Source organism: Plectropomus leopardus, chromosome 24 (genome assembly GCF_008729295.1).
Source record: "Plectropomus leopardus isolate mb chromosome 24, YSFRI_Pleo_2.0, whole genome shotgun sequence".
NCBI classification, from domain to species: domain Eukaryota; kingdom Metazoa; phylum Chordata; class Actinopteri; order Perciformes; family Serranidae; genus Plectropomus; species Plectropomus leopardus.
The window spans coordinates 6,459,450-6,473,905 of record NC_056486.1 but is presented as its reverse complement, the minus strand read 5'-3'; the positions used below and the strand labels follow the sequence as shown (position 1 = coordinate 6,473,905).

Genomic DNA, 14,456 nt, shown 5'->3' with positions numbered 1-14,456 from the left:
TCATTTTTGGGGGATCTGATGCGCGTAAAAATCTAAATAAAAGGGGAGAAAGCGAAAAATAAGGAGGGGAGTTTGGAGAGATTTTTACGCAGAGCCGATACGCTACTGAATTCCACTTTACTGCAGGTGTGAGCCGATTCAAATCAGCATCAGCATGAAAGTTGTGTAAGTTTGTGACAGTGACGTAAGGCGAACAACAAAAGGTGTTAAACTGCGATATACATTCATTCTCATCCAGCAACAACTCCTAAAAAATCAGCTTTAAAATTCACAACATACGCCAAAACAAAAAGGTGTTTTTGAGGACTCTCTTGATCAAAGCTTTTCCAACCTGACAAAAAGACCCAGGTGCTCAAACAAGCACTCACCTGATTGTGCCGTACTCGATCGGATCACCAGCAAAGTGACGAGGACGCAAGCGGGGAACTTCATCTTCGAAAAGGGGGCTGCTTGTCTTGTTAACTCCCGTAACTCACATGTCCAATTAAAGATATCCTCGTTTATCAGACGCGGCACACACAAGGAGAATAAACAACCAAAAGAGTCTTCTTGGCTTCTTCTTGGCTGGCACAGCGTCCACGCTCACACCACAAACCAGCGCAATGGAGAGCTTTTACGCACCGCGTTGTTTGTTGTGTTTGTTTATCAGTTCCCAGACCAGTGTTTAGGTCGCTTTCCAGCGCGGATACTCTGAGCCATTTACTCCTCACGCTGCCATAGAGCCGGTGGCTGGGGGGGGTGAGGGGGGGTGGAGAGTGTGTGGTGTGTTGGGATGTGTTGTGGTGGTGGTGGTGGGGGGTTGGGGGGGTCTGAACACGCCTCCTCGGTGTGATTGACACCTCTTTCAGCCTATTATCTCCGCAAGCCAAAACATTTGGAGCGCCTTGTCTGTTTCTCTTTTGGAAATCCGCCCACCTCACTTATCACCTCTCCTGATTGGCTATTTGGCTTCATTGCTGCTGTCATTACACCTGTCAGGAGCAGACTGTCTTTTGGGGTTCCTGCTGGGTGGTTTCAAGTCCAAATTGTTACCTGTGGGTCTTCTGTGTCGCTAGAAAAATTACAGAAACGGGCTTCTTTTTTATTACCACATAATTATCATGATTTCGGGCATATTTTATTAGTTGCTATTGCTTACCATCACAGAGCAATGTATTAATAACTTATAGAAACACCCCTTTCTTTATTGAGATGGAAATTACAATAAATTAAATTGAATACTATTAATCACAACAAGCTGACCATAAATTACAGCAATTTGACCTTACCAATGATTTTACCATAGGTAATGATTTTATCATAGATGGCAGCCATTTAACAATGAATTAGTGATTTAACATTAAATAACACAAATTTTGCCACGAATAACAGGGACTTTAACATAAATAAAAGTTATTACCTAAATTAGAAATTTTCCATAAAAAGCAGTATTTTCACCATAAAATGCAATGATTTTACCAAAGAATACTGTGATTTTACTATAAACTGCAGTGTTTTTACCATAAACTACAGTGATTTGCCATAAATAATATTGATTTTACCATAAATTGCAGTGATTTGACTATCAATGAAAGGTATCTTATCAGAAATTACAATGATTTTACAATAAATTACAGTGATTTTACTATAAATTAGTGATTTTACCATATATGATGGTGATGAAACCATAAAATACAGTAATTTTATCATTAGTTACAGTGATTATATAATTTACAATGATTTTACCATAAATTATGATTTTATCGTAAATTACAGTGATCTCACCATAAACAATAATGGTTTTACATTACCATGAATTACAATGTTTTTTTTCAGGGGACAGATTATTTCACAGCTACTAGAGTGTGCTTTATATGTGTTGCTATATTCGGTGTAGACTTACAGAAAGTTTCCTGCAGGGTCAGCCTCTGCCACTACAAGGCACAGCCTATAAACTTTGATGATGCTAGTCTAGAGGGGCCGCAGTGAAAGGAATGGGCTCTGGTAGTATACTATTTTCAGGGCCGCTCATTTTACAAGCCAGTGTACCCTATTCCGCTCTCTGGCTTCATCTGATGTGAAAGTATGAAACCAGTGAGGACAAAGAGATATTGATTTGTGATCCATGTTAAAGTGAAAACTCAGGCATAAGCTGGCTCTATTACCAAATTACTCCACAGTTTAAGCAGCAAGGAGCAGAATGATCCTCCACAAATCTCCACAGTGCCAAAGAAAGGGTTCATTTAGTGTCCTCTGCTGCTCTCTAGGGGAGTTTTTGGAGAATTACTTGATACTTGAGGCTTTCTGTCTGCAGCTTGCATGAATCTTAAAGCAGTTGAGAGACATAAAATAACATATGGGCTTGTATTTTTCACAAATATTGTGCTCATAACATTGGGAATTCAACCAAAGGACTACATGTTCACCTTAAAGCATAATTATCATCACTTTTGACCATAGGAAACTGAGAAAAGAGAGTCGATGTACCACTGGTTAAAAAGACATTTGCAACTTCACAACAAACAGCCACCCCCCCCCCCCCCCCATCAATATTATAATAACAAAGACACGGCATCACTACTTTTCTTGCTCGGACTGTGAATGTTTTTAAACAAAACATGATCTTTTCCTGACCACAACCTCTAGATTTTTCTGCCTGAACACAACTACATTTGCCATAGCATTTTCATAAAGTGCAAATGTAACGTATCTTGCAGTAACGTATAATGCTATGCATGTTTTCCAATTCGTTTGTCAATGGAGCAGTTCCAGGCTTAATTGATCACATCCAAAATTTAAGTCCTTGATTGTTTGGACTGTCTAAGCCCATTGGATGAATGAATTTTGAAAGTGGATGTGGTTATCCTTCAAACAATTAAATTACGCTATTAACAAGCATGTAAATCAGTGCTAAAAAAGTGTAAAATGCTGTTTAGAATGAACAAAAAAATCTGACCAAAACAGTTTTGCCTTTGAAACAATTATTTAATCTAATAATCAAGAAATTACCCACTAATATAAGATCAGTCTACAGTACATTATGTGATATAAATCTTTTAAAACTGTGGGATCAGTCTCACACGCAGAAGCACAGACAGGCACACTGGGTGGCAGCAGAACGCAGAGCAGCGTTGAGAATATCAATTAATGTCACTTTGCCCCTGTCCTAAAAAAAATCTGCAGATAAAACATTCAATTAATGGCAGAACTAAGCTGCATGAGATCTGCGCTGATATGACTGTGACATGGAAATGGGAATTCTGTCTTTGTGCTCTGTGACGGGCCCCTGTGTGACTGGAGGGTATTCCCATTAATCCATTACAAACCATAAATAAGTAATGAAGGAAACTTGGCTCATAAACGGAGTCTAATGGCAGCAGGCCTCTGCAGTGATAATAGTGCAATTTAGAGCAAAGAGCATTTATAGGTTGTGTTAGTTGTGTATTTAAAGGGCTATACTGCAGAATATAGGGAGTTTATGAACATCAAATTCTTACAGATTTTTAACCCTTTGAAACCTGGATTGACATCAGCTCAGACATTCAGATACCAATCACAAGCTATTTGCTTTGAAACTTGAAGAAATTGGTTCGATTTTGTTTGGAAATATTTAGGAAAAAGGCAAAGATCAACTTAAAAAAAGTTTGACAAGAAAAAAGGTTTGGAAAAGAGGGGAGGGTTGTTAGAAAAATATCCAAATAAATGTCCAGGAACTGAATAGTTTTTGTTTTCTTTTCTTTTTTTTATACTTTTCTTTTTTAAAATTTATTGTTTTGTTTATTTTCAGGAAATTATCTTGATACTTTCTTTTTAATCAGTGTCTTATTTAGTTGCTCAGTGCCTTCTGTCCATATTTTTCTAAAGAAATCAAACCAATTGGCTCAGGTTTCAAAAGGTGTAAGATGTTTTCTGTCAATATTCAACAGGAAACATGTTGTTTGAATATATAAGGGTTTTTTGTTTTTGTTGTCGTCTTTGCTTTAATATTTGTATAACATGACTGTAAACTGATGTTTTAAAATGGATTGATTCCCTTGATTCCTCGTGCCTGGCACTTATTTTGGTGACTGACTTTGTTTTGTCCCCTGTGTGCAGCTCCACTCTGTAAGCAGCGGGACAAAAGGATCAGATGACACGCGGAGCTGCTATGATTAGGGCTGCGGTGAGGGGAAGGAGGCTGCCCGTGTGGAAGGTCAAGGGGGCTTTTACGCACAGTTGGCGCCTTCTTGTTGACCGCGCACCACGAGCTGCTGCTGCGGTTAATTTGTCTGTAACATTGCGGTATGGTTGCTGGATCAGTGGCCGTGGTTTGAATATACTGGAGGGAGAATGAGATATGAAAAACTGACCCCCAGGAGTGAGCAGAGCGCGAGACGTCTTTGAGTACGGCATGGCTGTGGGGAGCGCGTCGCTTCTGCGAGCAGGGCTGCTGCTGTTGATGGCAGGTGAGTTTTTCTAAGTGGCTTGAACTGACATGGTTTGGTCCATTTTACAGGGAGACATAGTTTTGTTTTGTTTCCTTTGTTCTATGTATTATATTCATTCAATTTTTGAGGTATTACGAAGTCCATATTGTAAATGCACAATCTACTCACTACAAATGTTCTAGTTTGAGGGACAGTGAGGGCTGTAAAAAGTATTCAGGTGGTTTCCTTCAGGAAAAAGGAGCAATAACAAACTGTAAAACACTTTTTTTAGATGATAAGTCACATCTTATGAGCTCACTATAAATTCACAGTTTGTAAAGTAACCATTAATTAAAAAATCTGAACTAGCATTGAATAAAGAAAGTACTTATTCTAAAGTGACGTTCTTGAGTAAATGTACTCAGTTACATTCCACCATTGGGAAAGGCCCTGATTCAGGTTCTGTGGCAGATGTATCAGTCAAGTCTACAGGTGTTTTACAGCTGCAGCTTGTTGCAATCTGGATGTTCAACAGGTTACAATGAAGTAGTGCTGGGTGAAATCAAATATCGCTATACTGATAACCAAATACCTCAATCTCAATATTGCAATGACTTTTGGTGCTTTCACAAAATAGTTACACGTGAGAATTTTGATGAAAAAAAACCCATTAGTAATGTGGATATAAGGACTGAGATAATTTAATCACTGCAGCCTTTAAAACCAGACAACACTTATGATATTGTCAAAAATCTAAGGCAAATTATATTCTCGTATCTCAATATTCATGGAACATGGATCAAATCTGTTGCCTGGCCCTATAAGGAAGGCTGTTAGAAAGATACATTTTAACTCAGAGAAAGATATTTATGTCAATAATTCTTGAGGTAAACTGTAGGTAAGTGATATGCAACTTGCTTTGCCCCTACTTTTACAAAATGACTGTCAGCCAGAGGCCAGTTCATTAAAATAATAACTAAAAATAATTAATTAATAGCGCAGATCTCTATCCTCTCTTTTTTTCCGGAAACAAGCTCTATTTTGATACTTTTTATGCACTCTGGCTCCTAAATAACATTCATCAAAGTACATAAACATTACCAATGTGTATTAATTCATTTTCAATGTGGCAGGAAACTTTCAATATCACATGTCAAATAAGGACAGCACAAGTACTGAAGGTGTTGCTCTCTGATTCCTGCTACAATGATGGGTGTTTCCTTTACCTGAAAATCTGGAAAATCTTGAAGGCAGTTAGTCAGTAGAGTTCAATCCTCCAACTCGCAGCAGAGCAGCATCCGTTATGGTCTGTCTTGATTTTCCTGGAAAAAGACATGCAGTGCTGGTTAACAGCCAAGTTAGAAGGCATCTTTAACTGTCAGATTTCTCCACACGCATCTGCCAACAAACAGACAGGTGAAACATCACATCCTTCCAAGTATGTGGGTGACAAACAAGCTAATAGATGCTTCAGTTTTGCAAAATTACCATGTATATGTGCATTTCTTCATGTTTTTTGACAGTTTTTATTGAAGCACCTCAAGCCTCTGTTACTCTAGAAAATGTGTGCGGCACTAACGGCGGGGTCTCGAACATTTCTCTTTCAGTAGCATCTCTTTCAAAATCCCCGTGTCAACACATTCATTCTTCCTTTGAGTGTTTCAGAGCCTAAAGAGCCAGCTGAAACAGAACAAACATAATGGGCACACAGTTGGCCCTTATCAGGCCGCCACAGACTGAGATCCACCATGTTTTCTGATCGTAACAACAACCTGTTCGTTCCAGACAGGCTTTTTTCCACCAGCTTAAGCTCCCTCTCCTACTGTACTGCTCAGTGGTGTTACATTCAGCTGCGAGTCCAGCGGGACAGCAGCAGTCTGCCTCCACGTTAAGAGCCTGTTAACACACATCTCTGAAGTAAACAAATGGGATTGGGACTCCAACTGCAAATTAAAATCTTTTCTTGGTGAACGTAACAGGCTAATAGGGAAGAAATGGTCCGAAAGGAATAGCCATTGCCGGGACATGACCTTGTTTGTTGCACTAACATATGCCTAATTATCAAGAACCGAACACAGCAGATAACCTCTGGAGTGCTTTTTAAAATCTTTTGTATCTTTACAAGGTTTAGCTTCCCAGTCACTGAAATAAAGTGATCACCAAAGTCAATTTTCATATATATATCTGGATTTTTGTCTCTCTTTCTCTTCTATGCTTTTAGGTCAAGTCCTGCATACAGTGTCTGCCTGCAACAGGGGTTTCTACGAGAGGATGATCAACGATCTCTGCTTAGCTAAGTTCAAATTCGACATGGGAGGGCTGGAGCGAGGCCTGTGGTGCAGCTGGCTGGACACCATGGAGTGAGTTCACCTATTAGGCAAAGAAAAAAAAAATCAAATCCCCCCCTTTTCTTTTGCATTTTTGTTGTAGATGCAAAATGCAGCACAATCTCCCCAAAACATGTTAACTACAGCAAAGAAACCTAAAGTATTCATACATCTTCTAACATATGAAAGATAAAAACATATCAGTGGTTTGCAGAAACGTTCAATGTCAACATTTATTCTGGTGATTGGGTTGATAGAGCTGGCTTTATTCTTTGAGTGAACTCAAGGAATGAGGATTTGGATTGGGTTGGTGAAGCAAATCTTTGCAGCAGCACATTGCAGTTATGAAGTTGTGTCTTGATGAGAAAAGTCAGGTTATAACGACTGCAGGAATATGATTGGATGCCATTGTCAGCTGGTGTTGAAGCAGCTGATCCCAAATGTGAATTAACACTGAATGTAACAACTAATATATGAGAAAACTGTTAATTCATTATTTAATTACTTATTTGCAAAAAGTATATATTTTTGTATTAAATGATTGAAAAGTCATGATAACTGCATAAGGAGGCTGGTAAGCGTGCACACTGATCAGATGTCCTCCATATGCAAGCATGTAGTTATGTCCTAGTCTCGCTCCCCAAGTGCAACGTTGCAACCTTTAACTGTATCTGTCTCACATTATATTGTGTGTGTATGTGTGTATTTCTGAGAAGTGCTTTCCAAAACACAGTGAGAGGATGAGTCAGGCAGGAGGGGGACTGGAGCTGCGAGGCCCACAGGAGAAGCTACTGTCAAAACTGTGATTTCCCTCCTGTCCTCTCTTGGTCCAGCACATAATTAGTGGTGGCGCTCTCTCTGTGAGTGTGTTCGAGTGTGTGTGAGTGTGTCTAACTCATCATAAAAGATTTGTACAGCCACATACAGGGTTTGCAGTCGTGTCACGAAACTCCTAGCAGCAATGTTTGACGCCATCGTCCAGGTCTTTGGGAGACCTGGCTGTGCGACAGAAAAATAAGGAATACAGGACAGAAAATTAGAAATACACATATTAGGCTTGTTTGTGGGTGCAGACTAATTTAGAAACACCAAAATAACAGTTGTCCTTCCTTTAATAAAACAACTATGCCCGCTGCCATTAATTATGTGTAACTTTATACTTTGATAAAATTTAAACAGGGTATTATATATAAAGATTCACCATATAACATATGTGACATCCAGAGGGGAAAGGCAGGTTGTAAGTGGCGTGATAGGCGAAGGAGGGATGATGGAGGGATGAAGGAGGGACGATGGAGGGATGATGAGGGGTGAAAAAACACAGGGGTGAAAAAACACAGGGGTGATGGGAAAGCTGTTGAACCTGTCATTCTTTGTAAATCAAATCACAGAACCTGAAGGATGAAGTTAATTGAAAATAATCTCATATCTGTGAAGCCAAAAACCATCCAAACCATGTAGTGCTTTGTTTTTCTAACGACTTACAATTTGTCCACTTGTCAACAAATTATACTGTAGATATGTCAAGTTAGCCACATTGTCATTCAGGTGAGATCCAAACATAACACACACGGTGATGGTTTTAGAAATCTCGGCTCCATCCAGCACCACAAATCAGTTCCAAGTCCATCAGACTCCAAAACACATCATCTGCCAATGACATGGTTCGTCCTTGAGAGTGAAGCAAATGGAGGTTAGATCCACTGCAGGTTGTTACAGAAGGTTTTTCCTACTATTGCTATTCCTCGAAGAGCATCACACTGAGATGATACAGCTTGTAATGAATGCAAATATACAAAGAAAGTGCCATAACGTCAGCTTTATCTCCAACTGTATATCAAATGAATACACAGCATTTCAGCGGCAGTCATCTATACAGCAGATGAGCCCTCTTCTCTCTGTGACTCTGACACACTCTACTTGTTTTGCTGAACATGTACTTCTTCCTCCAAGAGGAAGTAAACAATTCTGGTGGGTTCACCTGAAAGATGACTGAGGAAAAACACAAAGACAGAGGATATTTTTTGTTTGCCAGATTCAAGATTCCTTTATTGCCATTCAGACTCGATACCAAACAGGTACACAGTAGAATGAAAATTTGTTTTTCTAACGACTTACAATTTATGCACTAGTGTACAAAATATAGTGTAGATATGTTGTGTTAGACTAAAAGGCGGTTTAATACAAAATGAAATTGATCTATGATGATCTTCTAACTAAGGTTTGCAGTGAACTCTCTTTATCTGCCCATGTTGTCTGCAACGAAACCCACAAAGTCAGTTTCTGTACCAAGTGATTGTCAGCTGCAGGGGCAGAGAAGGGGTGGTTCATCTTGGGCTGCAACCCCAAATGTTTGCTGAAAAGTTGGGAATCTATCCTATTCGCTAAACAAATCTAATATAATTGACATTGACATTGCTGTTGAGTTTTTCAAATGTATTTTTTGGCACTTTATTGATCTTTATTTTTGCAATTAGAGCAGCCCAGATTATAATGGTATCAATTTCAATTTAGCAGAGTTGACCGCTAAACATTAATTCTGCGAACTCTACTCCAACATAGTACAACAAAAATAGGTTCAGTATTAGTAATGCTGATTACACCATTCATACCCTACCTACAGAATGTTATGCAACTTAAAAAAATCAAGCAGTTTTGCCTCTTTTTGTGTGGAAGGAGTGAAAATTAGTCATCCTTCACATTTGTTGTGTTATATTTTCAGGATGATGAAGACAGCTGAAGAACAATTCAGTACAAAATAGGTTATGATTTTTTGGCAGCTATCATGTTTTCACCAAATGCTGTATATATTTTTAGAAATTCTGTAATCTAAAATGTCTTGAAAAATAGTGAGTACAGGTGCCGTAAATGGGAAAATGATCTCCCAAGGGGGCCCCCAGGTTCCCATAGGTTCATGCTGAGTCCCAAGAGTTCAAAATGTCTGGCTGGGACCCAACATTTCCAGTATATTTTTGGGGCTTTTTTCACCTTTATTTGATAAGACAGAGTATGCGTGTGAAAGGGGGAGAGAGAGGGGACAACATGCAGCAAAGGGCCGGGGCTGGGGTCAAACCCACGACTGCTGCGGCGAGGACTTATTCTCCGTACATGGGGCTCCCGCTCTATCGACTGATCCACTGACGCCCCAACAACATGATTTCTGCCTAATTAACACTTAAGTCTGTTGCTCCAAAATGTATTTTTGCAACCACATTAATCAAGTATTATATAATACAATTTATTTGTCATCAAAACTGTTAATTGGGAATGTGTATTTGTGGATGCACACATTTTTTTGTTTGAGTGTATGTTGCATTGAATCACTGTGTGTGGGTGTACATACTAAATTTGTTTGCAGCTTCACTCCAATGCTTGTTAGTTTTAAAGCTTTTAAAAAGAACAAGATTGCGTCGTTCACACACGGCATTGCTCAGAGCTACAAAAAACCTCAAAACACTCTGGTCTCTTCTGACTTGTGCCGTATCAAAACACTTTCACTGAGTGGGAGCTCAACACACATGTTTGTATAAATATGCTTGAGAGTCTTTTACCCAAACGGAGTCCAAGTCTTAATCATGACCATGAGTGTGAGTCTTAATCTGAAACTATCATTAACTTTAATGGTGATCCTCAGTCCTACAGCTGCCACGCCAGCTCCAGAAACAGCTCCTGGTGATGACAGTTGGCTCTTAGCACAAGGAGAATCACACACACATAATACCACTACATACCAGTCATGTAATTCATGCTTTAATCCTAAATGCTTAGAGATTCACTACATGCAACACTTGCAATAAAGTGTTGTAAAGTTTGTTGGAGCACTCATTCTGCTCTACGTCATATTTTTATTTAATTTTATGCAGTAATTATCTGAGATGGATTACCAACTGCTCAGAGGCCCCAGTCCCTCAGGCCCCAAAGATCAAGACTGATTTATGCAAACTGAAATCAAAGTGACGCCTGCTGTTATCATTTGTGTCAAAATCTAGATTCAATACCTTTAATAATTAAATGAACTCAAAATAATGAATCAAATTAAAGAGAGGCCCAGTGAGGAAAACTGAGTTTTGTCCCTTACAGAAAATACACCACATCATGTTGTGGCAATGCATTCTGGAGGATTGATGCAACCTCATTTCACCTCTTGTTGCTTGCTCTGTTGTTAAAAATGATAAAGGTAAATGCCACACTAAACAATTAATTGCACTTGCAAGAAAAAGCCATTTATGAGGTGTTGGTGGCTCAGTGGATAGAGCGGGTGCCCCATTTACAGAGGCTGAGTTCTCGCCGCAGCTGTCGCAGGTTTGACGCCAGCCTAGGCCCTTTGCTGCATGTCGTCTCCTCTCTCTCCCTCTTTCACACGTATACTCTGTCCTATCAAATAAGGGCCAAAAAAACCCCCAAAAAATATCTTTAAAAAAGAAAAAGCCATTTATGATGAATATTAAAGAGCCAATTCAAACCAAAATCAAAACTATATATTTTCGTCTTACCTGTAGTGCTATTTATCAATCTAGATTGTTTTGGTGTGAGTTGCATAATATTGGAGGTATTGGCTGTAGGGATGTCTGCCCTCTCTCAAATATAAATACATGGAAATACACTAGGCTCAAAAGCCTCAAAAACATATATTGTAAAACTCAACTACAACTCTTTCCAGAAATTATAACCCAATTACTCAAAATAATCTACAGCCCTTGTTGTGAGCAGTGGCACGCAGGAACTATATTCTTTCTGCTACCAAACAAATGCATCACTGTGCAGAAGGAAGCATGCATCTACTTATGGATAAGAGGATGGTGATAGTGCAAGATGTAAACATTAATGGCATCCTCCGCTGTGACATGGTTGGCAGGTGTTGTTCAGTAGAAAGAAAACAGCTCTGCACACAACAAGGTCTGTGGATTATCTTGAGAAACCGGGTCGTGATTCCTAGAAAGAGACATTGCTGTTGAATTTTTCAAATGTATATGTTTGGCGCTTTGTGCTCCACAAACCAAGTGCCATCCCAACACTCTGCATCTCAAACCAAAACAATCAAGACTGGTAAACAGCACAACAGTTAGGCGGAAAAATATGTATTTTTGATTCATGGGTGAACTGCCCCTTTAAAGTTGGGTGGCCTTTTCCTTTAAGACACTCTGCTTTCTGACCACTTGCCCACTGGGCCTCCAGCTATGCAGTTTGACACAGTGGCCATCCGGATCAGAATCTCTCCTGGTATGGTGCAACGCTGCACTGTGGGTGCTACCCTGTTGGTATGCATTTCCATTTCCCCTGCCCTCTACCACCTAGCAGTTATATTTAGCTTTGTTGAGCCCACTGGTAATTTGAGACTCCTTTGCCTTTTTTTCCAACCAACAGGAGTCCCTATTTTGGTTCCACTCTGAAAGGACATTTCAAAGACACAAGAGTGTATTTCTATAATTCTGTAATAAGGAGAATTACATTAAGTTCATTATGGAAACATGGCTTTTTATCTTTATGTTGTGATAGCATTTGAGAATTGGAAGTTTTTGCCTCCAAGGATGATTTAACTGTGTGTTGTCGCCCTCTGCAGGATCTATGAGGGGCTGACAAACTGCACCTACCAGGTGGCCTTGAGGATGGACTGCTTCTGGCCAAATCAGATAGTGGACCGCTTCTTCATGCAGATTCACCGGGTCTATTTCCACAACTGCGCTCTAACCGGCCGGCTCCTCCACGACCCGCCAACCGCCATCCTTGCCCCGTTCATTGCAGTGCCAGTGCTGATCACCTTGCTCATGACCGCCCTGGTAGTCTGGAGAAGTAAACGCACAGAGGGAGTTTTATAAGGACTGGCCTTTAAATTTGTGCTTGAAGCTTGTAAATACAAATGGACTTGGAAGCAGAGCATGTCATCAAAGATTTTAGGTTATTCTTGCATAATGTATTAAGTTCCAGTTGTTTTATCCTCAGAATAATATGAATATGAGCATACAGAATATTGCGTGAAAAGCTGTTTGACTGCAGGAGAACTTGACTTACACACAATCACGTAAAATAAAAGCTCTATTTGGTATAAAAATAGAATTTATCTTTGGATCAGCCATATGAGAGTGTCAAAGTCTGGCAGAGGAAAGTAATAAAGGTCTTTGAGATTCAAGGGATTTGGAGGCCATGCATGTTAATTACCATCTGTTCTCATGGCCCTAAACAATCTGTGAACACATAAATAACTGGAGAGAGGAGGACACTCTAATGACTTGGATGAATGATTGTAACAAATTTTGGAAAAGAGATGAGGAAAGAGAGGAAAGGAGAGTAGAAAATGGAAGAAATCTGAGTGAAGAAGGGAAAGGAAGAAGTGAGTTTAAGTGTTTGAGGCCAAGTTGTTTGATCCTTCAGTGAGTGCTACATGCAAATTGGAGAAAACCGATTAGATTATATTTTTAGCAAAAAACAAAAACAAAACAAATCAATTTGTCACCTTTTTATACCTCTGCACCTGCACCTTGAGGAAATTTCTTTCCATTCTGTGCAAACGTCCACTTGGACTCAAGGATAAATTGATTAGAGTTTGGCAGGCAAGCTCAAGTTCGCTGTGACCTTACATCCATTTAATTCTTGTAAACACAATATCTCAAGAACACCTTGAGTGAATTCCTTCAAAAACACATTTCCAATGTTATAGAGGGCTGCTGTAGCCGTGGCATCGTAAAGCAGTCAATTCTGCAATTATATACATTTTTTAAAAACATCAAATGACCCTGATTAAATCCCTAAAGTTCAATTTTAAGACTCAACATGAGGCTCAGATGTCAATATTCAAGAGCCTATAACAGTAATGTTTTGTATTTACATAAACAGAATATACAATTCTCTTTATTTATACAGAAACATAACACATGTGGCCATCAACCCCTGGCCTCTGTTTCAGGGTAAAGCTACATAAAAGCCAATTAATTAATATAGGGGAACTGGCCAATACACTTATTACTTTCATTTGAATCCCTTAACAACTGTATCTCTAACAGATTCATTTTTAATGTGTAGTGGAAGCCTGAAATCTCAGGTAGGTTTGGCATGTCTATACTGTCCTTAAGACTATTCTTTTTAAGAGATATGGACTGTCAAAAATGTCCTGTGAGCTTCTGACAACCATCCTCATCAGAGATTTGTTGTCCCTATATATATTTTTAAGTAGATATATAAAAATAGGAGTTGATTTTAAAACTAATTTAAAAAGTTTAATGTCATTTAAATCCATTTACTTGTATTTTATTTTATTTCAGACACTTTGTATCTTGCACTCAGAAGATCACTTTGTATTTAATTGTATTTTCACTTATTTGATGCGCTGTTCTTGTATTCTTATTTGCTGCTGTATTTCTGGAGCAATCTGGCACAAGAATTTCCTTCAGGTTTAATAAAGTTCTTTCTTATCTTAAATTTTACATGAAAGAACATATGCAGGAAAAATCATTCCTGTAAGTACATTTTTGATCATTTTTTTATCAATGGTAAGATCTCCTTTACTGCAAACCCATTAAGTGAAAGATTAGAGGACCAAGATGTAAAAGGTGGATTTTTTACATTTTGGCATGAAAAATAATACCTCTTACCTAAATGTCAAGAATCCTGCTCATGAAACATCCCTCTGGGGGCGACCTCTGACCCCATGCAGCTTTGAAAATTTCAGCACCAACATTTTTAACAGCGCCCTCTATAGAGTGAGATCTCTCAAGAAACAGAAGCTATTAATGGTTAAAGTGATCACAAC

General features: G+C 39.0%; 2 protein-coding genes across 2 annotated transcripts in view; one reads left to right on the top strand and one right to left on the bottom strand.

Moving 5' to 3' along the window:
* The window catches only part of LOC121963010 (receptor tyrosine-protein kinase erbB-4-like), a 306,066-nt gene extending 305,427 nt beyond the window's left edge, over positions 1-639 (bottom strand). The window contains exon 1 of the mRNA XM_042513368.1: positions 369-639. Within this exon, the coding sequence (XP_042369302.1) occupies positions 369-432 (64 nt within the window). The 5' untranslated portion in view covers positions 433-639. The remainder of the gene's footprint in view (positions 1-368) is intronic.
* A 3,515-nt stretch (positions 640-4,154) lies between these two features.
* On the top strand, positions 4,155-12,678 carry LOC121962912 (receptor activity-modifying protein 1-like). Its single transcript, XM_042513235.1, has 3 exons — positions 4,155-4,424; positions 6,607-6,745; positions 12,273-12,678. The coding sequence occupies exons 1-3, from the start codon at positions 4,370-4,372 to the stop codon at positions 12,526-12,528; spliced, it is 450 nt and encodes a 149-aa protein (XP_042369169.1). The 5' UTR covers positions 4,155-4,369; the 3' UTR covers positions 12,529-12,678.
* The last annotated feature ends 1,778 nt before the right edge of the window (positions 12,679-14,456 follow it).

Excerpts from the sequence above, each read along its gene's own strand:
- LOC121962912 (XM_042513235.1), top strand. The coding sequence starts at position 4,370 with ATGGCTGTGGGGAGCGCGTCGCTTCTGCGAGCAGGGCTGCTGCTGTTG. Across the intron at positions 4,425-6,606 it reads GCTGCTGCTGTTGATGGCAG|GTCAAGTCCTGCATACAGTG; the intron begins GTGAGTTTTTCT and ends CTATGCTTTTAG. Across the intron at positions 6,746-12,272 it reads AGCTGGCTGGACACCATGGA|GATCTATGAGGGGCTGACAA; the intron begins GTGAGTTCACCT and ends CGCCCTCTGCAG.